The 27999-nt window shown below is 42.9% G+C and overlaps 1 protein-coding gene across 1 annotated transcript; it reads right to left on the minus strand.

Moving 5' to 3' along the window:
• Nucleotides 1-7: 7 nt before the first annotated feature.
• On the minus strand, nt 8-27958 carry SYCP2L (synaptonemal complex protein 2 like). The gene is made up of 32 exons (XM_059815742.1): nt 27923-27958; nt 26624-26648; nt 25528-25613; nt 25309-25397; nt 25173-25207; nt 24283-24425; nt 23783-23835; nt 23383-23428; nt 22475-22567; nt 22326-22386; nt 21767-21915; nt 20847-20907; nt 18366-18478; nt 17846-17915; nt 17634-17679; nt 16946-16991; nt 15768-15856; nt 14160-14208; nt 12942-12997; nt 12267-12321; nt 11533-11689; nt 10393-10442; nt 9164-9260; nt 8674-8765; nt 8457-8520; nt 6603-6734; nt 5736-5860; nt 3582-3676; nt 2010-2109; nt 1871-1929; nt 1319-1388; nt 8-67 (listed from the first exon to the last, which is right to left on the minus strand). Exons 1-32 carry the CDS (start codon nt 27956-27958, stop codon nt 8-10), a joined length of 2502 nt encoding a protein of 833 aa, XP_059671725.1.
• Nucleotides 27959-27999: the final 41 nt, after the last annotated feature.

The raw sequence follows: 27999 nt of genomic DNA on the forward strand, positions 1-27999 counted from the left end.
GGGTTTGCTAGTCAGAAGGAACAATGAACACGTTGTTTTCTACTGCATTCTTCGTTGGGCGTTCATACTGCGGGAAAGCAAAAAAAAATGTAAATTAAAAACACTTCAAAAGTTTATACAAACATTTGTATTGCATAAGAAAAGAAACTGTAGAGATCTTAGAAGCACATTTAGATTCAGCTTTTAATTCTCAAGCACCCAACCTGGAACAAGGTGCTGCAGGATGAGCAGCTCCCATGATATGATTGCTCCTTCCTCAGCCCTGCCCCTCTTTAAAAGTGTCCTTCATCAGTATCACCTCTGGTAAGGGAAAAGCCTGTGTCCCTAAGCAACTCGGTGCTCGTAATAGAAACTTTTTCCTATGGAAAGGCTCAGGATTCCAGCTTTAACAGCTAAAAGAAACAAGCCCTCAGTTTTCAGCATCTTCTCTAAAATCCCAGGCCCAGTCTACTGTAGCGACCACAGGCATGGTTGTTCCTTCAACACAGGGAGCTTTCTTCAGCTCTGTGCAGTGCAGGCACATGGCATCACACACATCATGGTAATCCATCAGTCTTATTGCAGGAATGCTAAACCCCCAAAGCCATCAGGTCTGCGCATAAGAGCTGGAACAGCAGCAAAAATACATGCACATGTGATGGAGTGCACAAGGTGGAAACTAAGCATTGGATCAAAGTTAACAGAGTATTCAGCTTAATCTACAAATTAAACCGAGGGCATAAGTTAGTGATTACGCTCTGAAGGGAGTTTAAGTCTGAAGAACTTAAACAAAATATTTAACTGGGATGTAAGGTTAGTGAATAAATTTGCTTTTTGGAAATCAAACTTGGAGGCGTCAAGGCTAGATGTTGCCAGACGAAAAAGCAGATGAGAGGAAGCATGCAAGGTGTTGTTAGGCTGCAGAGCTCCTAGCCACAGGTGTTACAGATACACAACTCCAAGGGCAAGTGGGACTAAGTGACAGAAGAGAACTGCATTAAGGGTCACTAACTACACAGAAACCAGCCTCAGGATGAAGGAATCCCTGAGCTATGAACCCAGAAGAAACATCACTACCTGATGGTCCTTGTCCTTACCTTCTGCCTTAGGCAAGTGCTTTTTGACCACTTTCCCTAGTCCCTAGCAGGGCAAACGCTGCTTTCTTGACGCTGTCCATGCATCACAACCAGGGGTCCCACAAACAACCAGCCCTACAGATCAGCTAACCAAAGGTTTCCCCTCCCAGGATGTCAGTTTTATTTTCTCACTTCCAACACATCAGTCAAGCCACAGCTCAGCGTTCACCACCTGTACAGAGCTGCTTGCGTACTGCACATACCGTTGTATTCTGGATAGTGTCGGCAAAACTCTCTGCTGTTTCACCCAAGGCTGAGTCAACAGATTGAATTCTAGAAAGAAGAAGTGAGCTTGGCTAGTTTGTCTGTGAAGCATTAGTACTTACTGATGAAACTCAAACAGAGATATTTACCAGTAAAAATAAACATGAGGATTCCCCCTTTTGCAGCTTTTTGCCCAGCATTTGCACCAAGATTATCTTTTATAAAGTAAATGATTGCCTCCTTCCACCTCCTCTGAGCCCTAGATACAGACATGACCAGAATGCGCACCTTCTTCCAGATCCTGGTACAGGTCTCTTGAGGTACGCGCCTGTCCTGCGCAACTTCCCATGCACAGTCCCTCATTACACCCCAGTCCCAATTCAAAACCCTCATGAAGCTGCAAAGGCTCCATCAATGGACACCAAGTGAAGATGCCATACTAGCTTTAGAATACTTCCCAAAAGACCAGCAAGGGTACCACCAGCTTAACTAGTGCCCCCTTTGACCATCAGATGACTTGTGAGCATGCAAGACAGCTGGTAGAGACGTACCTTTGCTTTTGCTGGTTGCAGAAAGAATTCAGTTTGAGCAACTGTGCATTCCAGAAGTCCTAAAAAGAGCCCCAAAGAAAACCCCCATTACTTGGGAAGGGGTACCTCCACGGGCTGGCACACAAGAAGTTGTACACACCACCGCCTCTTTCTCCATGTTTGCCAAGATTTGAGTTTCCTTCTCAAGACTGGCAAGCTCTTCAACAACAATCTTCTGGAAGGTCTCCAACTTACTCAGCCTAGTGATGGGGAACAGAAACAAGTCTAACACTTTAAGGTGCATTAGCACAAGGCAGATGACAACCCCTTCAGCACCAAACCTGCCTTTAGGCAGAAGCAAACATCCTTGCTGAACTACATGGGGCAGTTTTGTTCTCAGGAATCCCACAGAGCACGCAAACAACTGTACCAGGTCAAACTGAAGACGAGTTTAGCCAAACAGCCTGTCTCAAATAGCAGCCAGTAACAGGGGCCCAGGGCAGAGCATATAACATGGTTCTTAGTGCAATACTTGCCCTGCATACTCTCCCAGCCTCCAGGGATTTCAGCAGGGATTTCCCAAGCTGAAGACAGCATCTTGGCAGAAATAACCTCGGATGGGTTTTCCTACCATGGGTTTGATATACATGTACAGTGTTGTCACAGGATGCCAGTGATTTCTAAACCTTAACCAGCAACACCCGTATTCACTTGGGTTTGCCACCTTTCCCCTGGCAGTGGGATGCCAAGCCATCATCTGATGGTGACTTTAGAAACTACCCTTCCGGGGTAGGACAGATTTGGCACAGCTCTGCCCCCACTATCCTGCGGCTCTGGTTGGCTCCAGGTTACTGAGTTAATAACATCAAAGCATGGCAGCAGCTCACCACCATCAACTCTTATCTCCCACCCCAAAACCTTCCCTGGTTTTGTTTTTGGAACACAAACTTCTCCATGCACCTTAATGACAAGCAAATTCTGCTCATAGCTATCCTATTGATACCAGGGATTTTGCATTTTAGAGGCTATTATTTCATACTACATTTGGTCTAAATCCTGCAAACCGAATGTGTAGTAGTTAGATGCCTGATAGACTTACTCATCTCTTAGGCTGTGCTTTTATTTTGCTTATAACAAATCCATAACTATTATAATTGATTTTTTTATCTAACTCCTACCTGAGAAATTCAACAACCTGTAAAGCAAAAGGACCTTCTTAAAGCCGCATCTGGTGAGTGCCTGCAAAGTCCGCTAGCCAGCACTTATTTCGTGCACATGGAAACAATCTACAGAAATGGGTCTATAACAGACCCCTTACTTTTCTTCTCCCCCACTTCGTTAAGTAAATCAGTCTGGCTTCTTTCTTAAAAGATGTAGAAACAGAAGCTACTAAGTGTAACAAGGGGGTTTTTAAACAGATTTGTGAACATTGATGACAATCAGAAGACCGTCTAAGGACTGCTTCATCAACTGGTCCTAATTCAAGGTTGCTTTGCATTAATTAATCCATCCACTCTCCCCTTACAGAAAAGCAGGATAAATCACAGGAGCTACACTTCTGAAACTCTTCTTACAGAAAAGCAAGAGACACACACACAGGATATTTTGGTTTACAAACCATGATAAGTGCAGTACCTTACTGTCACGTTTGCTTACAAAGAGGCAATCCTTTTCACATCAATCAGAATTTACAAAAAGCTGAAGTGTTTTCAGCTAGCAGCAGACAACTTACCTGCACTCGTGTATCTGGTTCAGCAGGGCAGACACGTTCTTCTCCGAAGTTGTCAGGGCGTTCTGTGCGCTGGTCTCCATCCTTTTGTACCGGGACTAGACACAGGACACACCATTAGGGATGGGCAATGGCCCAAGCCAAAACCTAGAAGTCTAGTTTGCAAAACCTTTTCCTGGAACGCAAATCCCTCCGCGGGCTGCCGTTCAGCTTAGCAGAAACCATCTTAAGTCAAATTTAAACTGAAGTGAGATGACACTTAGGCAGCGTACTGCAAATATGAACTGGTTTCATTTAGCCACACTAGTTACACCAAAAAACCTCTATGTAACCCATGTGACTTCAGGTCAGGGTCATGCTATCCAGCCAGCAAAGAAGTGAGCTTCACCCATACTCCAACACACTTAACTGCACAAAACCTTTGTTAGCACCACTTCAAATCAGCATTAATGCAAACTATGTGCATTTTAATCACAGAATCACTACGGTTGGAAAAGACCTGTAGGATCATCAAGTCCAACCTGAAAAAAAAAAAAAAAGAAAAAAGCCAACCACCACACAACAACAACAAGCCACAACACACCAAAAACCAACCCACCCAACACCACCCAGCACCATGTCCATCAAGCCACATCCCACAATGCCACATCCACACGCTCCTTGAATACCTCCAGGGAGGGTGACTCTACCACCTCCCTGGGCAGCCTGTTCCAATGTTTCACTACTCTCTCAGTAAAGAACTTTTTCCTAATATCCAGCCTGAACCTCCCCTGGCGCAACTTGAGGCCATTTCCTCTTGTCCTGTCACTAGTCACTTGGGAGAAGAGGCCAACACCCACCTCTCTACAACCCCCTTTCAGGTAGTTGTAGAGAGCGATAAGGTCTCCCCTCAGCCTCCTCTTCTCCAGGCTAAACAACCCCAGTTCCCTCAGCCGCTCCTCATCAGACTTGTGCTCCAGACCCCTCACCAGCTTCGTCGCCCTTCTCTGGACACGCTCCAGCACCTCAATGTCCTTCTTGTAGTGAGGGGCCCAAAACTGAACACAGGATTCGAGGTGCGGCCTCACCAGCGCCGAGTACAGAGGCATGATCACCTCCCTGCTCCTGCTGGGCACACCATTTCTGATCCAGGCCAGGATGGCGTTGGCCTTCTTGGCCACCTGGGCACACTGCTGGCTCATATTCAGCCAGGTGTCGATCAACACCCCCAGGTCCTTTTCTGCGGGGGAGCTTTCCAGCCACTGATTTGTAAATGCAACCACCTCCAGCCTCGATTCAAGGACTTAGTGCCAAAAGTTTAGTGTGAACACCCAGCACCAGCTCAAAAAAAAAAATCATGTTTGCACAATACAAAGTGCTGATCCAGTATAAGTCAGCTCTGCCATGTCTGGTTTGTTCAAAGGTTTTAAACACAAAAAGATTTCGTGATGGGTCAGATACTGTCCTCTCATATTAAACTTGCTTTAATGCCCACATTACTTGCTATAGCTAAATCAACAGTAGCAGCTGGTTGCTTGCACTGCATCTCAAGTATGTCCATCCAGTTGAGCGAACCAAGAATACACAGCTTATATACTATCAATTGTGCAAGCAACACCTCCACATACCATTAATCTCTAAGATACAAATGTGTCCTTATGGATCTACACATGTTCTAGTCAATAGGTGCAGCCTGTATTGCTTTCTGTTTTACATTATGAAAAAGCTGCATAGTCTTACATCGCAGTGAAACTGCTCTGTGCTCCAAAAGGGAGTTTCTGTATTTTTGATACGTGCCCACGAGGTCAACAACCCACAGCTCCAATGTAGGTACACTGTCACTACACTGGGTTACCTTTCAAAAAGCTTTGATTCCTTCCCTCCGAGGAAAGTATTTGAAATGCCTAACCAGATTTGATGTTCCAACATGTAAGAAAAAAAGGAAAAACCTAATTAAAACTTCCTTTACACCTTTCCTGTAGCACTTCTCAGAGTATACAGGTTGTGCAGAATACTTCTAAGAGCACCGGGCTAACAGACACTGCAGCCAAAACGCTGCTCTTGGGCACAAAATATAGATGGGATATTTGCACCAACTCCCCTGGTGTTAAAAAGGTAGTTTCATGTACTATGAGAAAATGTCACACACGACACACACGTTAAGAGAGTGTACATTACCCAGAACAATTTCTTTAGTTGGCCGATAAAGCTTTCGAATGCAGTAATCACCCCTGAATCGCTGAAGTCTTCACGCAGCATCTTGGAAAAAAATGCATCATCCACACTATCATCCATTTCCTGACCTAGGAGAAAGTGTATGCCCAGTTAGTACCGTGCTGGAGGGCTTATTGGAATATAAGCCCTCCTGCTACTGAAGGATTTGTCGTTAGTGTGAATACTAGTTAAAGAGCTGGAATTTGAGTCTTGCTCTTCTAGACCTCACAAGCAGGAGGGAAACTGCCCCAAAAACGCATTGAGAAAGACTCATTAGAAAGCAGCATGGAAGAAAAGGCACAATACTAACCAAACACAAAGAGCAACATATTTACAGATAATGAGGCAAAAGCACAGCGCAATAAAAAAAAAAGTCAGGCCACTGTTTTCCACTTAATTGTGAGGAAAGTCTAACCCCCTTCTGTTCAGAGTTAGCAGTGTTTTGCAGTTACTTTGTCCATTATTGGCATGCTTTTTTCAAGGTTGTTTTTTTTTTTAATAGCTCTGGACAATCACTATTCAGAAAGACTAGAAAGTGTGGACATCATTGAGTGGCTTCCCAAGTGGATTGTGGTTAGGGAACCCAAATTTCCTTATTCACACCTCTGCGTATGTGGTATAAACCCTCCTGCTACTGAAGGCTTCGTCATTCTGCAATACATGCCTTGCAGTACTGCAATACATGCCTTCTGCTACATTTTGACTTTTAGAGAAGATACCCTCTCCCTACAGATAACTCTTCAAGCCTCCACGTGGCTATGATTTCTACCATCAAAAAAGGAAAGCTGAAAGCATTTAAACACTTCACCTTAGTTGTCAACCTGACTTTACCTGTATGGTTCTCCGCTTCCTTCTCTACAGAATCAAAAAGTTTCCTTGATTTATAGGAAGTGTCAGAGGACAAATGACTTGTTTCCCAACTGGAAAATTTAGTCTTTTTTATGACAGTGCCACTTAACATATCTAGAAAGAGAATAGGTGTTTCAGAACAGGTCTGTTCTTTTGCATGAGGTATGTAGCAATACCTACCAGCTACTCAAGCAGAAATCACCACCACTGCAATTACCAATCCTGCAGAAAAGCAGGCAACTTCATTTTAGGGTCTGGCATCACACTTACAGGACAGAACAAGACTTCACTAGCAAGTCTCTTCTGTCACAAGCGTGGACAACCTGACTGCCTAGTGCTATGCAGATAACTGGAAAGCTATATATCTTCATCTTAAAGACAACTTCATTTCTTGCCCCATTATTCTAAGCAGAGAGAAAACTCTTGCCCAGCTTCTTCCCCTTCTCTTTTCCAGCCCAAGCTCACAGTCTGTTTATGCTCATTTGTTCATGAGCTAATTTCAGCCGTTGCTTAAAGAAAAAAATCACATAAATGCATAGGGGAGAGAAAAACTAATCACACCCGTAACAGCCTTCTTTTCTGCAGCTTCACTAGAGTTGCCATACAATTACTTTTAACCCAGGAAAACCCTTAAGAACATGGTGAGGGAGGCTGCAGCCCATATTTTAAGGAAAACTTGCAATAAAAAAAATCATCCTCTTGTATCACTCTCTGCTTTTCTGAGCTCAGCAAGGTGTTTGTGTTTGACCAACCCCATCTCTGCAGTCTCCGTAGGGCAGAAAGGAGGAAGGTGGTGGAGCCCAGGACAAGGGGGACAGTTGGACCACAAGGAGCTGAAGTAGATTTAGGATTCACAGCGTAAGTGTTCAAATGCAATCACAGACCACAGCTGAAATTTCTGAACATAACCCTACTTCTGCCTTCACATGGTATCAAGTCCTCTCTAACTGTAAGACCGTGCAGTAAACAGTGATAAAAATTTAAGTCCTCAGCATTTATCTTCCCCCCAAATTAAGCAGATGTGTTGGTGCAGCAAAGGTATATTCTGCAAATGCTGGACAGGTAAGAGACATATTGGGAACACTAACATAGCCAGCTCACAAGAAAGGGGATGCTTTTATGCGAGACCAAAGCTTCAGTAACTCGGTTCGTAGTCACAACAATAACCTTAAGACAGTCTGTCTCAGAACTACATCAGCATCAGGAATATTAGGATGAAGACAGCCCACTGCTCCTTGACTTGACTTCCTTGAAGTTCTGTTGTTTCAAATCACAAAGAGACTGCACTGCAGTTTTGAATTAGTTTGTGCAAGTTCTGTTTCATTAAAGAAAGGTCCTTAAAAGCCTCTTACCTAAAAAAAGCTACGGCAGTAATACAAGTCATCATTTACCAAATGCTTATAATGATGGTCTGCATCTATATTCTTAGGTGTAAAGGAAGTCAATAACTTTCAGAGATACTTTTTTTTTTTTAAATGAAGTTGCACTGCACTTTCAAATAATTAAAAATTAGTTTTCAAGCTGCTGCTTTTACTAATTTCATATATTTTATCTTGGGTCACTGGGTTTGTAAATCCCCAGCTCTTAATAGCTACACTAGTAGTCCCCCTGTAATCAAGGACAGGATTTAAGAGTTAGTGATGAACTCAGGAACGCATATAAAAAATCTTATCATAGCCTGTCGAGATATACAAAACGAGAAATGGAAAATATTTCTTATGCAACAAGTATCCTTCAAATATCAAAAATCTTAGTGCCTACTTGTCTTTGAAAGAAAAATGACAACTACGTCACCCCTTTTTAAACAGCTCTTCCATGTTATCAAGACTGACAAACCTGAGTCCTTCCGCTTAAAACTTCCTTCTTCTTTTGACAATGTGCCAGATGCATCATGAAACTTCTAAGGAGAAGAGAACAACAAAGTAAGCAGGTACCCACCCTGCACTGCAGACAAGCTGTCTTAGAGGAAGCAAAGGGACACGATGCACTGTTTTTAGATGAGAAGTAGCCTGACAGCACATTAGGAGGAGTTGAAAAGCTCTGCATACTGCACCTGCGTGGCCTTCTCCTCATCACTGGAATAGCCCTTGGCAGATACATCAAGTGATAGCGGACCCCCTTCGAGCTCCTCTGAGAGCGTGTCAGCTGCGCAAGAGATCAGCCAAACGACACAATCAGTAGAGGTTGAATCCTGTATTGACTAGAAACCTCAATTTAATGACACATGTAGGGAAAAAAAAAAAGAAACCGCCACCAGTAACAGACAGGTGCTCAAACACAGTCCAAAGGCTGTTTTATTTCTGGCTGCCTGTTAAGTTCATTCCTTCACCTCTCATTAGCCCCAGCTGATATTCTCCCTGCTCAAGAGACTTTATCTACAACCAATATCCAGCCTTCATCACAGGAAATATCACAAGGCAGAACGCTTATGAAGAAAACGTGAAGAAAAAGGCAAAATTCAAAAAAACCAAACCAAAAAGCACACACCCACACAGATCAAACCAACTTTTCTAATGCACTGAAGGAGATTAAAAAAGAAATACCAGCAAGATCCACGGTAGGTATATCATCTCCCTTAGAGCTGGATGTGCTTTTTTTTCTTAACATCTCCTTTTGAGCTCTTCGCCTTGATGTTTCCTGCTAAAACAAAACCAAGTCTAAGCGTGTCTTTTCTTTAAACATTACTACAGAAGTAGGGGTTTGGGTTGGTTTTTTGGGGGGAGGGTTTTGTTTGGTTGGTTTTTTTAAACACACTAAGAGCAGAGGTATATGAAATATGAAATATGCCTAACATACTGATAGCTCCCTCCAACACTGAAGGAGATATGTGCCCTGAAGTTCAATGCATGTGTAAGTTCTCCCTTTAGCCATTAGAGTTTACAGTGGATGAAGATATCCCATAAGCAGAATCAAAGTATTTTAGTCAAGAGAGAAAAGAATAAAAGTTTTCAGGGGAAAATAAAAGCTTTTAATGCAACTACCAGTTCTGGAGAGTTTTTTCCCCAAAATTTCTGTATTTGTGGGGGGGCCTTTCCAAAACATTTGATACACAGCACTTAATGGCTGGGCACTGGAAAAGTCTGGCATTGCTAAACTGTATTTTATTTTGCCTGATATATGTCTGGTCCACTAATTCCCCCATCAGTATGGTTAGTTTTCCCATGGTTAGTTTTCCCAGAGCTATAGCTGAAAGTGGAAAAGGACAGTGCATGAACCAGGACTCAGCATGAGCTTAGGACTTGGAATAAAAGCCCTAAAAATGGCCAGCAAAACACAGAGGAGAACATGAGCTTTCCCAAAGCACCAGCTGTCAGGACAGGGGAGACTACAGTGTGGGGACACAGCCTGGTAGGACCCAGCTAGGATTTCTGCAGGTATTTGGATAGGCAGGTCTAGTTCTCAGCACACCCCTAGAGCCAAATCCTTTCCTGTTGGAGTGACACCTGGGTCAGCCAAGGCAGGTGTCATGCCAAGCATGCCAATTCCTACCCAATTTTCCATCTATCACAGGTAAATATTACAGTTTTCAAACAACTTGCTCAGGGGTCACGCACAGTTGTTTCTATGAAGTTTCACGTGTTTTCCTAAGACCTCCTTGTTTCCCCAGCCTGTAGGAGACCAATGCAGTCTCAGCAACACTTAATAGGCAAATTTGTCCATCAGAACATTTGAGAAGATAGATAGCACCAGTTTATTTAATTTCCACTCATTTGTACATTTTGCATATGTAATGTTTTTAAATCTGAGGCACCTAAGCATGACAGCTCTTTACCTTCTTTGTCTGGTAGTCGCTACCGCTACTTGCAGAAGACACTGGAAGCACTGCAAGGAGAAAAATTTTCATGGTTACTGACAATATAACTGCATGCCTTACCCAGTTAAGGTTTGCATCATGGCTAACTCACGCGGTTTCGAGTTTGGTTTTCTAGACGTTTACAAGAGAAAACTTCACAACACTCGCATTAAGCTTCAAAACCCCTTTCTAACAAAGCTTTAATGATGCAAATGTATGCAACTCACCACATCCAGAGCGGTTGCCGAAAGAAGAGGCAGGCTCAGCAGCTTGTCCAGTGGTGCCCAAGCCCAGCTGGCACGCATGGGCTGGCACTGGAACAAGAACAACTCCCCCCATGGAAACACCATATAAAGTATAATTTCTCCCTCAACTCCCTTTTGCTTTTTCATCCCTACAAAAACCAACAGCTACCTGAGCAAGGCTCATCCTCCATGAGAGGGACAGAGGCATTCCAACTCTTTCAGGGCAATTTAGTTTGAATTTGGAGGTCCCAGCAGCTGACACAGCCATGCAGCACAGCCACCAAGGAGGTTTGCTGTTGGTCAAGCCTGAGCAGAGGATGCTATCAGAGATTATCACATCTGATTTTGTAAAATACTCTGAGGCCAATTGGCCTGTCAGTGTATAAACAGGGGAGTAGGGTGCTATGGTCTGTAAACTGCATTGATTTTCAAGGTTTATTCACCACGTCAATTGTATTTCTGGAGAGATGAGGAGTGGAAAGTTGTAGGGATGAGGCATGGCAGCTCCAGAGAGATCTTCCTCCTCTTGCATTCGAGAGCACCAATGCAGCCATCAGCTCAGCAGCCATGGGCTATTCAGCCCCATTACAGAGAGCTGCACCCACACAGACATTTAGGTGCCAAATTTCCACCTGGACATTTGAACCCCAGTAGGTTCACTGGAGGGAAGGGGATGGCACCCGGATCTTCAAGCACAAGGATGCACAATGCACGTCCTCCATGGCGCAGCCCTCACTGCCGGCCTCGAGCCTGCTCTCTCCTACTTGGTTTGGGACTCAGCCAGATCTTCCTTCTCAAACCATCATCAGCCGCTTCCTTATCTGCAGTACAGTACGTCACGCGTAGCTAAGTGTCAGCAGGGGACCAAGCTTACCTTTTAATTTACTTCTCACCCTGGGTCTTTTTCGGGTATAGTCAAGAGATTTTGGCAACGACTGTTTCTGAGAGTCAAGGATCCAGCTTTTTTCACTCTGACCAGTGCTTGTATTTTCATTGTTGCTTTCAGAGAAAAGATGTTTCCTGTAAGTGGACTAAAGACATTATTAAGAGTGAGTCCTGCTCAGCCAGCAACCTCTGTCCACCCAGAAGCCCCCCCAGCCCATTCCCCTTCATTTACTACCAAATTATTCTATTTCTTCCTCCCCACAGTGCAATACCTAAAGTATTTTAAGCTGTGAAGTCTACCAAAACAGCAACAGTTAACTGTCAAACCAGCAGTAGAAGAACACCGAGAGGCAGATGCTTGCCCTTTGCTCACATGGGGTTTACAGCATCCTCCATCCTCATCTCCCCCTCCCTCCTGCATCCAGATAAAAGAGTTCTCGCAAGGAGGAAAGCCTAAACATGCCTGAGCTGCAGCCAAGAGCACAGTGAGGAAAAAAAAATTAACACAGACATTCACTTGCTGATCTGGCAGTCCTGCTGCACCCCGAACGCTGCTTTCCGTAGTGGCAAGCAGACTATTCTGAGTCTCCCAGGCTCACATTCCTCCACCTCTACACTGGGTAAACCTTAAACTTCAGCCTCTTTAAGGGTGCAACCGATTCGTACAGGTGGATACACAGAGCAATCAAAGGCTCTAGCAATGAAAAAGCACAGATGACCTACCGGCCTTCTCTCGAGCTTGTTTGATTCCTCATTCTTGTTTTCTATTTCGTAACTCCTGCCAAGTAACCCATAAAGACCCAAGTCAGACTAGCAGATGCTGTGACAGCACATCACAGCGGTGCAGAAGGGGCACAGCCAAGCAGCAATGGCAGGGGGCTCCTTAAGAGATCAGCAGGAGAACCAAACTGTTAATGCCCAGCCATTACCCAAGTTTTTCTTCTTTGGTTGGTTTCTGAAAGTAGCAGTCTGGGGATACCTGGAAATTAGCAGCTTTAAAAGAAAAAATAGGCTACATACTTAGAGGTGGCAAGTCCCTGGCAGCTTGCTGTAACTGGAGGTGGCCAAAGCGAGGCAGAGTGTTTAAGCGTTCCTCAAAAATTAAATCAGTAAGTTAGGCATATGATCAGGGAAGGGTGGTGTTTAAGAGTTAAAGTCTTATTATTGTCAAAGTGGACAGGAGTCATTATTCTCTCTAGTAACCTTTATATTCTCAGGTACTGTTTAAATATTAGTATTGATAACATCCACACATACTGTGGCAGCTAAGCAAGGAACTATTTTATTAGAAACATCATGCAGCCTTTTTGATCCCAACTTAGACCAGCTTAACTAAAGCAATGAACTCTTCTTTCACAGAGCAAAAGGCTCTTAAATGGTGCATGTATAATCCTGTACCTCTGATTTTGTGAGGACACTTTCTGGCCAAGAATCTTTCCTTTGGCTTCAGCAACCTAAAAAAGAAGTAGGTATTTGTCCTAAATCGAGTTACCCCATAAAATAATCTACAAAATTAAAATGTATCAGAACTCAGAAGGGCTAGAGGAGGAATGGATTACGAGTCCAGCATCAAAATTCAACTTTAATAGAGTGGGATTTCTGGATTGAAACAGTGTCATAAATTATAACAGACAAATGTTTGTCTTCTTAAACAGGGTTACTTTCTCTTTTCTTTGCTTTATGAATAACACTCATTTTAAGCAATAGCATCAGAAGAAACATCATTTTAAGCACTAACACTGCTAGCAGTAGCACACTGTAAGCGCAGTGCAGGGTACCTGGGCAGCCTTTGGGCAGGGCTGCTGGGACACGGGGCATGGTACCACAAAGCCAGGTTTTATGCTGACCCAGCAGCAGTAAAAAGGATTGGATGGTGTCCAGTTTATAACAGAAATTTGGGGTGTCCCATTCAGCACCCATTGCCTCTGAATGAACAGGCAGCAGCAATGGCACCTGCACCAGGGAAGAGGCTGAAAGCCAAAGGGTTTGTATGATGGAGCCACCTTGATGGAAGCCATCAGGAGCAAGTTTTCAGCTCCCTGGGAAAACCCGCACTGGTCAAAATTTCAAAGTAGGCAGAGCAACTCATTTTTATTTGATTTTTGTAACAGTCTGCAAATATAAATCAAGCAGAATTTCCAACAAAAGTTGTGAGGACTGGCTTTAACCAGGGATTCCCAACATGCCAAGTGTGGCTCAAAACATATTTCAGTCTCTTCTGGTTTAGCTTAGGAGTGCAAAGTGAAGGATGCTCAACAATCTGCTTTCAATGTTCAGTAAAACGCAGAGGTTGGCCTTCAGTCACAAAGATATCCCACAGCCTCCCTCAAGCAACAGCTTAAATTCCTACTGCAATTGGGTTTATCATCCAGTACCCACCACAAGATTCAAGAAGCGATGAGCACTCTCCCCACCCCAAAAAAATATTTCCATGTATAGCACCATACAGAAATACAGAAACCTCACATTCCCAGTTGTCTGTTTTGTTATAACAGCATGTCCATCCTTACAGTATTTCCGCAGTAAGAGAAATCCCCCACGTCAAGTTACTACTCTCCATTAGCTGCTAGGCTGGGACCTTAGCGCAGCTCTTAACCACTTCTGTCTCAACTTTACCTTTTCATGACTTGCAGAGTCCGAGTTTTCAAAGTCATAGATTTCCTTCCTGCAAGACAACGTTTATAAAACTTCACTAAGAATATGGGGGGGATAACATGTTTTGTTTACACACACACGAACTCCATTATACAGTAAACTCAAATATTTTATATGCCCAAAAATGCTGTTTTCTCAGCTTCTAAAAAAAAAAAGACACACTTGTTCCTTTCCTACTTAGTCTCTACTATTGTCTGTCTTGATTCTCACTCTTTCAATTCTAAGTTTTTCATTTTAAGATAAATATTCAGAAGATACAAACAAGTTAGCTTATCCTTGTTTATGCAATGGACATTTTATTCCCACATCACCAATAGTAGTACACGGTATGAAGAAATCATGAATGAAAATATTATTTCAGAAGCATTTCAGAGAAAAAATAAATTTAATTCCCTTTTGAAAATTCTAACATTTCATGTTTGTTCTCTAATCGCTTCTCTGTATGCATCTAGATTTTGTTTTCATGTCTTTCAACTTCTAAAATTAACTGTACCTTTATTTCTTTCTCCAAATCATAACTATTTTAAAAAATCCTACAATTATTGCTCAACGTACAGTACACCCTCCCCTTCTTACTAGTGAAAGAATAGGAAGACTAAAGACCTGAGCTCTTCTGGTTAAAGCTCCCTGAAGGAAAGAAACCTCCTTTCCACACGAAACACTAGAGGGAGCAGAATGACCGAACTAAGGCCGCCTTCTCCATTTCCAAATTCTACACTGCTACTCCTGTTCTACCACCGCTATTCGCTGCATCAAGTTATTTGATCTTAAAACCCGGAACCTGTAGTAATGATGAAGTTCTGCATCAATTTTTCCCATTCTTATCTACAAGCAATCAAAAAAAAAATCTAAATATTTGGTTGTTTTTCTTTTTTTTAAGCTAAGAGTCAGTAGACTGAAGCAGGAGACCCAAGGAAGACCTGGAACAGCCAGAACCGCAGTCGGGATCCTCACATACAGTTCATTTGCTCTCCTGCACAGCAGACATTAACTTGCACACAACACTTAGCAGAGAGCACGGGAGGAGGTGCAACAAGACAGACTTCCAGTGCCGCAGACTGCATACAGCCCTCCAACCCTCGAGTGCTTCTGCCCGCAGTGCCATTAACTTTGAACGTGAGCAGATGGATGTATACGGGTGAGGGAGGGGGACAAACTGAGAAAGAGCCCATCCTGAAACTCTAGGACATGAGAGGCCAAAAAACTGGGGCAATATCAGAAAAAGCTTAGGTATGTGTGAATGAAGCTGCCACTGATCACTCAATGCACTGAAGGACAGGAAGATTACAGCTGGGTGAGGAAAAATGGAAAAGCCAGCATGACATAGTATCACAGAGGTGAAGGCATTTCTGGCAGACTAGAGTTAGCTTCTGAAGTCTTTATTGCTTTGGGGACCCAAAAGTTCCCAGTGAGACAAGTTATGACCCTTCATAGTCTCCTGCTTGTTTTGCTGTCTGTTCTGTTCGGACAGCACACTCCATGGGCACTCCCTCCCCCCATTAGCTCTAGAAATGGTGTAAAAACCAGGTACAGTAGACCCTGCATGGGCACAAGGCTTGCATGTCATACCTGCCTTCAGTCCTCTGCTTGGCCAAACTTGTTTTTCTGTTTCTCTTTTCCCAGGTAGCATCCTTCTGAAAAGAAAAGAGTTGCAGGATCTAAAACCACAATACATCAAGTCATGTTCTTATCCTAGAGACTGCTAAAAGCAGAGATAAGGAGTGCCAGGAAACTCCGTTCCTCCTATCACAACAACCGTCCAGCTGCAACTGTTTGCTACCAGTTTCTTCCCTACCAGAAAGTAGGAGAGCCCTGGAGCTGAAATTGGGGGGCCAAAGGGGTGAGGATACAGAAAGAAGTAGTTCAAAAGCTTTGAATTCATTGTGCAGTGGGCAAGTGTTACAAAACCTTTGAACTGTCGGTTAAAAAATAATTTAAGAAAAAAAATCTAAACCTAGAGAAAAACTAAATCTAGAGAAAATCTAAACCTTTTAAGAAAAAAAATCTAAACCTAGTACCTAGAAATGTAAACCAAAAAACAAGCCTAAAATGTGATTTCTTATATAACCTAAGTACCTACTCCAAATTAAAATTATTGCTTTGGGAATTTAATTTCTCTTGTGTAGTACATAGATTATTTGTTTTTATTATACATGGGCACATCAAAAGACATTTCCAAGTGCTCAAGTTGTCTAAAGAAACACAACTACAGATGGCTCTCGGTTACTTGCTGCTACTTTACCCAGATTGCAAGCTCCTATGCCAGGAGTACAGAGACAGATCTAGTGTGGGAGGATCATTAGAGCTCACATACAAAACTCAGTAAACACATCTGTAGACTTACAAGACTTGCTTTCCTTCAGGAAGCAAACCCTTGCTCTTGCAGACCACGCATGAGTCTTGTGACATGTGAGCTTGTCCTACACATGGCCAGGCTGGTTGCCCACACGCCGTGCTCCTGGACACAAGAACAGCACAGCACTGCCAGAGGGTATATACACTGAATAAACTCAGCTGAGCTTGAATTACTTGGTTGGGCCACACTAGAATGAGGTTGACAGCTGTTGCCTCTGCAGCTCACTCCTGGTGCTAAATGGCACGTTACATCAGGTATGACACTACATGGGCTCAGAACACCGCTCAAGGGCAGGAGTGGGTCAACCCATCCTAGCTTTCTTCTGCAACTTCAGAGTATCTCTCCCCTGCCCCGTGCCTCTTCACTCAGGGGGACCCCAAGGCAAACATACCTTTGGTGTTGACTCCTCCATGGGTTCTTCTTCTAGGGGCTTCTCACTGAGGACAAGAGGACACGTGAGGGGAATGCAGTGCTGAGGGGCTGTTTATTTAAAGCCCAAAGAGTCGGTTTGTAAAGTAGTGAGAGGAAGAAAAACTTGCACCAATTAGCATCAAAGCAGTGGTTTAAAAGGTGTGTAGGGAAGAAAGCTAATCAGTAGGTCTAGAGAAGTCCAACTTGTTAACTACAAGAAATGCTGTCCTGCAAAGCTCTGAAAAAAAGGTGTTACCCATGCCAAGGTGAACTCAAATTCACATGATCTTTCCCAAAAGTCATGGGCCTCACTATGAACAGCTACATAACTGGTGAGCTCCAGTTACACAGCTGAAGTTAAACACTCTATAACACAGCTGTACATTCATCTTGTATTTAGATTAAATCAATGATGAGAAAGAAAAGTCACACCAAAGTAGCAGCCAAGCCAGTAACCAAATATCACTGTTCTGCAACTCCAAAGTGCTGTAGCTCTGGGCAACCAGCCTTGCTAGCCAGGGTGGCAAAACAGAATATTTTTTTCTTATTTAATAATTGGTGGAATAAACCTCAAAAATCACATGCATTAAAACCCCAGGGGAGGGCAAACAAAAAAAACAAAACCAGAAAAAATACACCTTGCAACTTTCTGTCTGCAAGACACTCACCTAGGCTTAGCTTTCATCCTTGGAGATGGAGTTTTGGACTTTTTTGCTGAAGGAGGCAAGGAAACTACAGCTTCACCCTCTGGAGCTACTATGAAATGCTTTATCTGCTTTTGCTGTAAAGCCCACAAAAGCAGAGCCTTCACCATGTCACCTGGGTGACACTCATCTGTGTCAGACTTAAGGAACTGAAGGGAGCCATGCCTGACCTGAGCCTTGGTTAGCATCTTCCACGTCGGTCTGCTGGCTCACTGTAATCATGGTGACACCAGAGTTAACCATTTTCTGCTTGGAGACATGAAACCATGAACAGAGCATGCATATGACCAATGAAGAAGTGGGGGTTTTTTAGAAACAGATTTCCAGTGCTAATCTGTGGCAACAGCTCAATAACAGGTTCATTATCAGCCACACAAAAACATTTTAGGTTGCATATAAGCAATACTATGAGCTTCTCACTAAGAGCACCCCACCATCCCCTTGCAAGAGGGAGCAAAATTTCTTTCTTGTTAAAGCAGTTTTGCCAAAAATTGCAGCTCTGGAGGCAAGTGTTTGGGCTGACTTCCCACTGATATAAGATGGAGTTTGAAAACATTATCACATCTGGGTACAAACTAGTTTTCTTTGAAAGAAGGTTTTTACCACACCTATAAAAAAAGCAGACTGGAGGAGGGGGAAAAGGGGCACAAGGACCATACATATGGTTTCACCATACATCAAAACACATACTGCTACAGCGCCTGTTAACTGCTGGCTGTGCTGAGAGGCTGAGTTGTCTGATAGAGTCTCCACATTTTCAGAGTTTGAAGGATCTTTCCTCCTCTCTGGATTAGCAGGCTCGGGTATCACTGCAGAATAGCAATCGGGGTGAGAATGTCATTGCAGGAATTGAACACACACCCCCACCAACCCCCTTTCAATTCTTACACACCTGCATAAAAACGTAACAGTAGAACTTATTATGCGCAAACATCTCAAGATCACGTTTAACGGAACAAAAACAAACATCTCCAAATTACCTAGTGCAGAATTGCAATGCTAAATAAACAGCATCTTGAGCCTACTTCTAAGCTCCTCGTGCTATATGAATACATATAAGTTTATCATCTTATTGCTACCTTGACTCTTAGCTCTGGAAGACGTGGAACAACCCTTGGTGTCTGGCTAAAGCAACAGACCAGTGGGATCTTCTACCATCTGTTTCCCTCCATTGAATCTCCACCAGGCACTGCAAAAGTTGTTTCACTATAGATGAACTACCTTTTACCCTTTGTACTCCTTGATTGCTTCAAGCAGTGGTGCCCACCTTGTACCTCTGAGTGTGCTTCATGGTGGACACTGATGAAGGAACTTCTCCCTCACCTGCACCTCCAGAATCTGGAGGACTTCCCTTCTAGCTCATTTTGGGTTGTAACTGGAAGAAAATGGGAAGGACTATCGAAGAAGCTACTGCCTCAGACATCTAGAGCTGGAAGCAGCTATTTCAAGTATTCACCTGAAAAAATCTGAAATGCACAGTAACTAAGAGGAAAGTAAAACTTTGCTTTTAACATCGGCACAGAAAGAATGCTACCTAACCTAAGGGCTCTTCAAACTTGTGATTCATTTCCGAGATGGTGGGTGTGAGCAGTAGAAAAAGTGCTGCGAGTTCATCGTCTTAGAAGATGTGGAAATATCTGTTAAGCAAGTTACACCAAGGAATAATCTACACAAAAAGTAATCACTTTAAAAACTGAAATACAGCCAGCTTTGCAGCAAGGACACATCCCAGTCTTCAAACAGAAAAGATCACTATACAGAAAAAAGCCACCTCCCAAATACTTTGATACTGAAATTGCACCAAGGAAATATTTCCTGTTTAAGACCTATTTTGATCATGTGCACCTCTTTTGCTTTTGTGCTGGAAGCAGCTTTATCCTCAAACTGTGTCACAGCCTTGGTGGGGAGTTACAGAACTTCAGAGCAGCACAGAGGGAAAAAGAAGGAACTGCATTCTTTTCCCCTCGGATCGTTGCTGGGCTTGGACCTTCCTTTGGGTAAGGCACCTGAGCATTATGCCTGTGCTTCAGGCTCTGTGTTCCCTTGACATCTATCATTTGGAACAAAATTAAACTCGGCCAGAAGATCCTGGAAAGACACTTCTTGCAGGAGATGTTCACTGGCAGCATGGAAAGCGACACCATTTGATCACAGAAAATTCAATGCACTCAGTTCAAAGAAATACAAAGCACTGGCTGTAGGCTGGTGAGAAGAAGGAAATAATGGCTATCCTGGGTCCAGCTAAGAACCTTTCCTACCATAAGGCACGTAGCTATGCTTGTAGTTGGGCACACATAGAGACAGCCCTGCAACACGAGGTATTTACGGCAGCACCAGTGATGCCTCTGCGTACGGCAGCGGGTCACCTCTTGCAGAGAGGAGCTGTGCTGCTGCTCATCTCTCTCTACAAACAGGGACTGCGAGTGAGCGTTTCTGTTCCCCCAGCTGCACTTCCACAACAGCCCCAGGCATCTCCAGGGCATCATTCACCCTGCATGGGGTAAAGGGACCGGAGCGCACTGTTCTCTATCACACCACCTTGTCAAGAAGGAACAGAAGTCACCTCCCTGCGGGAAGCCTTGCTGAAGGCTGCCCCACCACACACACCCCACTGAGCGGAGGAGAGCATACTGAGTGCCAAGGTGCAAGCGCTGGTGCATCAGAGGACCTGTGCTTCCATGGGCACACAGATGCCACTGTCCCCTCCTGCAGGGAATCTCCCACAGGCACCCGCACAGCAGAGCCAAACCAGGAATCATGCACGGGGCAAGCAAGGGAGGCTAGATGGGTGCATCCCACTGCACCACACCTGCAGGTGGAGAAACACTCCTGCAGACACTTTGCATATCCTAGGTCAGGCAGCAGCTGAGATGTGCCTTGCCAGGCTACCTGCCAGCACACAGATCCCATCTCCATGAGCAGTTCCCCTGCCCGTGCAATCCCAGCAGCACATGGCCATGGTGCCCCATCCTCGCTCCGTGGGCTAGAGGGGCTCAGCATCCGCCACGAACAGCAGTTACCAAGCTCACGAGATACGAACAGTAGATCGAGCTTGAGGATTGCTTTTTTTTTTTTAAATGTAGTTAACTGCAAGCTGTGGACTGCAAGTGAAGATACTAATTTTAAAACTGAACAATTTAAGTTTCACGAAATAAAATAATAATTTAAAAAAATCACCTCCTTCATTCTGCCTGGCTTGCTTCCCAGCATGGACAGACTCCTCTTCAGCCACATTTATCTGTTTGTGTGAATTAATCTCACGTGAAAGTGACCTTACAAAAAGTAGAGTCTTTATCTAGTAAAGTCAGCTACTTAATAACAAAACTAACAGTTGTTAATCGCCAGCAACAAATCATTGGTAAATCATTGGATACTAGCCGAGTTGACCATTTGGAAAGGTCTTGGCTCCTGTAAGGATAAATGACAGGCACTACACTATGGATATTTACTGTCACATAAGGTTTTCTGCAAACGCCACAGTCTGTGGATGAATCACAAGTATTAAAAATTAACCATATTAACATTTACCAAAAAAAAAAAGAAACACATCTCCTATGTTTTTACATTTGCTTATAAAAAACTTGAGTTTTTAAAAGTACTCTATTTTTAATCTAGAGGTACTATCTACAAAGTCAATTAAGATTTGTGTCTTGCAGCATCCTTTTCTCTTGTCCAGGTCCTCATGTCACAATTTGCTTATCCTGTGCAATGTAATGCTTTGAGCTGGTGTAAGAGCATGTTTATACTTCAAGCTATGCAATCAAATGCCATAGGTTTTATTTCCTACTTCAGAAACTCAGCAAAAGTAATCATATCACACTAAATTGATTAAAACAAGTTTAACTTTTCAGCTTCTAATCCATAAGTTTGAGTCCATTGAAACTTCTTTCCTGAAGCCTCTAATCTCTCTTCCAGGCCAAAGCTAAGAACATCTATACAGACAGTTACAAATCCTCAAGGGGAGGACAGATATATAATAAACAGATGTGAAAAAAACCACCAACCCCCAAAAAACCCCACACTGAATGTTTTTGCCCAGTGCATATCAGGTAAAATATAGTTTAGAAGAGGGAAAAAAACTCACACTAAGAGCTTACCATCATTTTTTCATCTCCCAGGACTTTTCTAAGTATACTTAAGATTTCAAAGTCAGCACTGAAAGATATTTTGATTTTTGTTGCTTCTGTTTTGTTAAGAGTAGCAGGAATCTTCATGTAAATTTTAACAATCTTTTCTCCACCATCCTCTGCGTAAAAAGGCAGTTAAATCTGTTTTAGAGCAAGACATTCAGTCTATCACCCCAAAAACATTCGAGTAAGTGTTTGGGGTTTTTTAATACAGTCGCTTTTACAACTTGCCCACGCATTTGCAGTTACTCTGTTCACCCATTTTATTCTCATTAATCTAGACGATTATGTTATTCCCTAGCACTGATCCCTCAACACATCCCGCTTGGGTAGGGAGGGCAGGTTATTGTGCGAAACAGGCCCCCAGACAGTCCAACAAGCAGAGCTGGTGCAAGGTGACCATCGAAGTGCATGACAAGAAGAGGGGAAGACACGGGAACTCTTCAGTGATGGTGAGATTTTAGGTTGGCTCCCTGTGTCCTGTGAGCCTACAGCCCAACAGAGGATAATGCTGGTTGGAAAACCTTACCCTTCAGGCTGTAACTGCTGACGGCTTCTTTTGACAGTCTCACAGAGTCCCAAAGAGCACCCTTTGAAAACCAAAGCCACCACATCAGAAGGGCTGAGCAAGCACCCGCTGCAGTAGGCTAACCCAAGCCACGTGGGCTTTGCCGTTACCTCGTTACTGTCCACATAGAAAGTCACACTCTGGCTGCCGGTGTTGAAGTCAATCCAGAATTCCTCCAGCTTCTCGTCCGATGGCTTCTTCACCTGGGGAAGCACAACAGCAGTGCTGCCATTCCCAGAAAAAAAAACCCACCGCTGCTGTCTCATTCTCAGTTTTCTTTAACAAGACAAAATTGGAAAAAGTTGTCCTACATGCGTGTACACACATGTATATGTTACAGATGTAAGAGTTGGGAATAACCTGCAAGTTACCAGCCTACCGCTTACCCAACCATACCCACAAAGTCAGACACAACTCAACATCAGCCGAGGGAAAGGCAATACACTAAAGTTTGCATGTTTGTGGCAGGAAAGAGCCTGTGAAGGTTTTTTGTGTTTCTGAGCACTTGAAATAAGCAGAAGCAGTGGAACTGGCTTCCATCGACTTGGTTTTGATTCGATACAACTGTCAGGAACAGTGCCACAAATACATTTACTTAAAGACCAGTAAAGCAATCTGCAGGATCTGTAACTGCGACTATGACCTTTCCTACACGGGCATCAGGCTCATCTTGTTTTCTGGCAGTCTGGGAGCAGCGCTGCCAGAGGAAGCAGGGTTGTCCTGTCCTCCTGTTTCCTTTTAGAGATCTCTCTTCTGTCATCACCACGAAGAGAAGCGCTGCCTCTATCATTTGGCCGATACAAAAGCAAAGTCAGCAGCAGTAAGCTGGAAGCTAAGCGACAAACAAGCAAACTTTCTGACTAGAATAGAAGGTTACGCTCTACACTCCAGAAAATTAAGCTCTTTAATGACAAAGAGGGAGGGGGAAAAAAAAACCAAACCAACATATACCACAGAAACTATCATTTTAACAGTGGTAACACCGTAGGGAAGGTGTCACAGCGATAAGGACTATTACCTCATTCATGTCAGCAAAAGCAGATATGCAAGGGAACGAATAGACTCTGGGAAAAAAGCAGACTTCACATGATACATTCAACATCAGAATCCAACTTTATGAAAGATAAAATCATTAAGATTTGTTACTAATCTTATTGTTCAAAAAAGAATAAATACCTAGAAGTAAATTAAGTTTGAAGAAGCTTAGAGAATACAGTATTTTAGTAGTGATGCACTCTCTTCATTGATTTTAATTTCAAAAGAACACCACGAAAATTAATAAAATCTCCTTCTTAAGAACTTACTCACATGTGATGTAAATACTTTTTTTTATATATAACCCAACTCAGCTTACAATCCTAGTTTTTCCCCTCTGCAGTAATGACGGCACCAGTTTATTCTGTTGGTTCACAGCTTACCTTCTTTCATCCCCAAGCCTTTCATTTAGCTGGTTAAGAAATTTTCTGCAGTCCTTCAAGACAAATTACATTTATTAAAAATAAGGCTACATTTCTTTTGCAAAGAGTTATTCAATTGGGCTGTGTAACCACTACTCCAGTTATAAGCTTTTAACTAGACAGTGTTATGCCAAAGGCCACTGGGGAAGAAACACTCAAGTTGCTACAAATGTTTGGACCCACCTTACGACCTGCAAGCCTCCAAACATTAACCACAAAAACTAACTTATGTATGCTTTGGAAGTAAAATAACTTAGAAATAAGAGCTATTTTAACAATATGCCATTTTATATTTGCCAGATTAAAGAAAAAAAAGCCATCCACAAATAACTAATAACTTTGTGTATTTATAAAATCAGATTTTTAGGAACTTCTTACAAGGACACCCTGACTGAACTCAACCAAAACTAGCCCCTATACAGACTTGTCAAGTATGTTGTTTTCAAAATAAGGACCCTCACCGTCTCAAATTCTCTATCCTTGATCTCTTTGAAAGCTTCAGCAAGATAGTTATCTTCAAACCAGTGGTGAACAAGGTCATCCCTCCATTTTTTTGTCATTAACCTACAAAGTGCTTCTGAAAGGGCAACCTGAAGGTCATAATCTACATGGCAAACATAAGCACAGGGTAAATATCCCCCCCAGCATAACAGAGGGTTATAGCATTGCTACTCTTGCACTAATACAGTCCTACGCATCAGCTAGCTTCAGTTTCACCTAGAAAAACAGCAGAGGGTAACAGCCAAGTGTTAGCTCCAGGCATCCTCAGCTCCCCGAGCCCAGCGAGGTCGAGGCGCAGAGCACTGCTAACCACGACACACACGCGTGTGTCAGGAGACGTTCTTGGGGGTCAGGGAGGGGATGAGAGCAAAGCCCCATAGCTAACTCACTATGGTTAAGTTACATTTCACACACCACAGTAACACCCTAGAAAGTGTTATTGCTAGGAGAAAACAAACAAGATTTCATTCAAGAGGCTATAAACCTTATTAACTGAGGTTTGTCCACATGGTGGCAAAGTAGTTAAAATTTGTTTTTTTGAAGACTAACAGGAAGCATACTTTGTAAACACATACATAAAGCTGATGTAATTAATTTCTACATACATCCGTTTAGCTTTTCATATTAGTTAATACGAATTACTAATACTAGCCAGAAAGAACTACTGCATTGTTGCATCTAACAATTTTTGATTAATATTTTCTTAAAGTACCATCTGATTCCCCCCCCTCCAAAAAAAAATCATCTACAAGGAAATAATTTAAATTACAATTCATCTATAATAAATAAGCAGATGAAGTAAAGCCGGAGAGCCCCAGCTTCATAAGAATAACCACTAAATACTTCTTACCACCAACCTCCAGTATAGTTTTTGCAAGGTCTTTCCTGAAACAACATAATGCAATGAGTTAAAGTGAAAATAACTTCAACTCTTGTTGCAGGGAAGACAGTGCTTAGCTAGAGGAGCTGGAGGGAAAACCACTTACGTGAGCGAGCACATCTCTTCAGACAGAGGGAACTTCTTTCTCTCCTCCCGTGGGACACTATCGAGTATAGAGTTGAGGGTCCTCAAAGCCTTTCCCCCCACAGAGGAAGGGGCAGAAGAGAAAGGGAAAGAATTCAGTAACATATTTTTCACATTTTTTATCTAATTACGCACACTTGTGTGCACACGTATCCGTATTTTCTTCTAGTAGGAGTCTTACCTCCTGCCGCAGAGTGCAGCAAATATTTGCTTCTGTCACTAGATGCCCTAGTTCAGGTAAAAATAAATTCACTAGCTCTTTCTTCCCTAGAAAAATAATTAGAAAGGTTACAGCTAGCAGTGAGCTGGTACCCGTATAAAAGATAGTTGAAGCAACTACATTTTGTGGAGTTGAAGGAGTAAAAATATCCCAGTTGGGGATTCAGTTTTAGATAACGTTTACAACTCTCTAATCCTGGACAGAAAAGAGAACTGGTAACTTCTCTGTAAAAAAGCTCCAGCTAACCAGGTCAGCAGTTGAAGTAACACTTAAATAGGTACAGAAAGGAGAAGCTACTTACTAACCACAACAGATAAATCCATAATATATGGCTTTTGACAAAGTCAACAGAGCAAACCGAGTATTAACCAGAACACGCTCGTGCCCGCTCTGCTCCCACTAGAACAAGCTAGAAGGACAAATAAGCTCAAGTTACTCAGCCCACAATGTAATGCTTCATTTTTACATGACTTGTGAGCCTGGATCTCTAGGCACACAGATGCTTGCTCTTTCTGAAAGCACCTGCTCCCCGGCCCTAATGGAAAGCCAGCTGCAGCCACAGACAAAATCTCGCTGCTGAAACGAATGACAGACAGACATCCCTCCGCCTAGTCAGGGTGGCTGAAGGAGTTACCACATTATTCTGCAGAGGTAGTTGCCTTCAGCAAGGGAATAACATCTGGAGCCACTACAAATAGATGTGCAAGAGCAGACTGTCTAGCCTCAAGTCCTTTCAGAAGCACCACTTACTGTGACCAGGCGAAAAACTTGATGCCGACCATTTAAACAAGATACCACAGCTAGATTTATTTTTTCAGCATATTCAAAAGAAGCAAACAAAGAGAAGTGATAAAAGGATTCGTGCGCCAATGTAAGCGTTAGTGAACATTAACTGGAGGGAAATTAGGAGGAGGATTTAAAGAAAACATTGCAAAGAGGAGGAGGTAGGGAGTGCAGGGGAGAAGAGAAAGGGGATAGAGTCCAAGCAGAATTAAGAACCATGCTCCCGAGACTGAAATTCAGGATATAAAGGAATAGAAGGAAAAACAGTACTGACCTTCATTACTACACCTGCAAATCACCTGATGGAAAAAGTAAAGGAAGCCTTTGTTAACACACCACAACGCAAGAACAGCGGTACTCAAAGCGCCAAGGTGTTTATGCCCCCACTGTCACACCTTTCTGGGGCTAAAATAACATAAAACATTACTGTACCCACGTCAGGAAAAGCTGTGCCACCTGATACAGGTATGTCACATACGGTCACCCCGATCATACAGGTTGGCATTATGCAGGGAGGGTAAAGGGAGCGAGGCGCCCACTTCCCCTGGGGATTTCAGCAGCACTCAGAGTGCAATACCCTCAGGTTCCCTGGAAAACCCACATCGTGGCATCACTTCGTTACTTTTATTGCACATATGGGCCTACGTAAAAACACATTTTACATTTACACACTACAGTACTAGATATCATAACATATGTTATCTGAAGAGTGTTAAAGTCCATTGAGGAAAATTAAAAAATTAAAAATAAAACACAAGAAAAATAAAACAACGCTTCATCCTCCACAGTGAAAGAATATGGAGGGAATGGACCAGGAAGACAAAGAAATCAGATTTTGACAAATAAATAATTTATAGAGTATTTCATATAATTTCAACGTGGTTAGTAGAGAAAGAAGAAAATTTTATTTTCCTCAAATATCTTTTATCAAGTCTCCTAAAGAGTCATAAATTTCAAATAAATTCTGATGCATAAAGTGACACAGTTCCAGTAAGCTACAGACAAGATTGGGGGAACAGCTTGGGGAAAGAAGCTAAAAGCATGCTTCCTACTGAAAAGGTACATCACTAGGCCTCCAATACCTTTAAAGTTAGGAATATTTAAAATAGAAACCTAAATGAGACTTGTAAGCAGCTCAAATTATTCTTTAAAAGTAAATCAGCTATTTCAGACACCGTAGGAACAAATTGCCAGGACCACCTTGGCAAAACCATTTGCACATAAGGTGGCAGTACCCTCTGTTTCTCAACAAGGGCTTCAGCACAAAAGCTTTTGTTTGCAAAATGCATCAGAACTTCTTGCACATTTTCCTGCAAAAACAAACACTTGGCTTCCTGTTAGAAAGGCTGCAGCCCCATGCAGCTTCTCCCAGGTGCATCAAACCTCAGCCTAACGCCAGCCCGGAGCAGGCTCCTGGGCACTGCCCGTCCCCACCACCTGAGCTGTGTCCCAGGCTCAGTCCTAGAGCACAAGGTCTGCGTAACTATTTATTTTTTAACAGGAAGCTGTTTGTGAACGATGGTTTTCCTATGCAATAAAGGCAACCCTTCTGTCCCTTAATGCACATACATACCAATGCAGAGTCAAAGAAGTCTTCAAGAAGTGCCATCAAAAATTTATTCTCGTTTGGGTCGATGAGGATCACAAATG

Source organism: Gavia stellata, chromosome 3 (assembly GCF_030936135.1).
Source record: "Gavia stellata isolate bGavSte3 chromosome 3, bGavSte3.hap2, whole genome shotgun sequence".
Classification (NCBI taxonomy): Eukaryota; Metazoa; Chordata; class Aves; order Gaviiformes; family Gaviidae; genus Gavia; species Gavia stellata.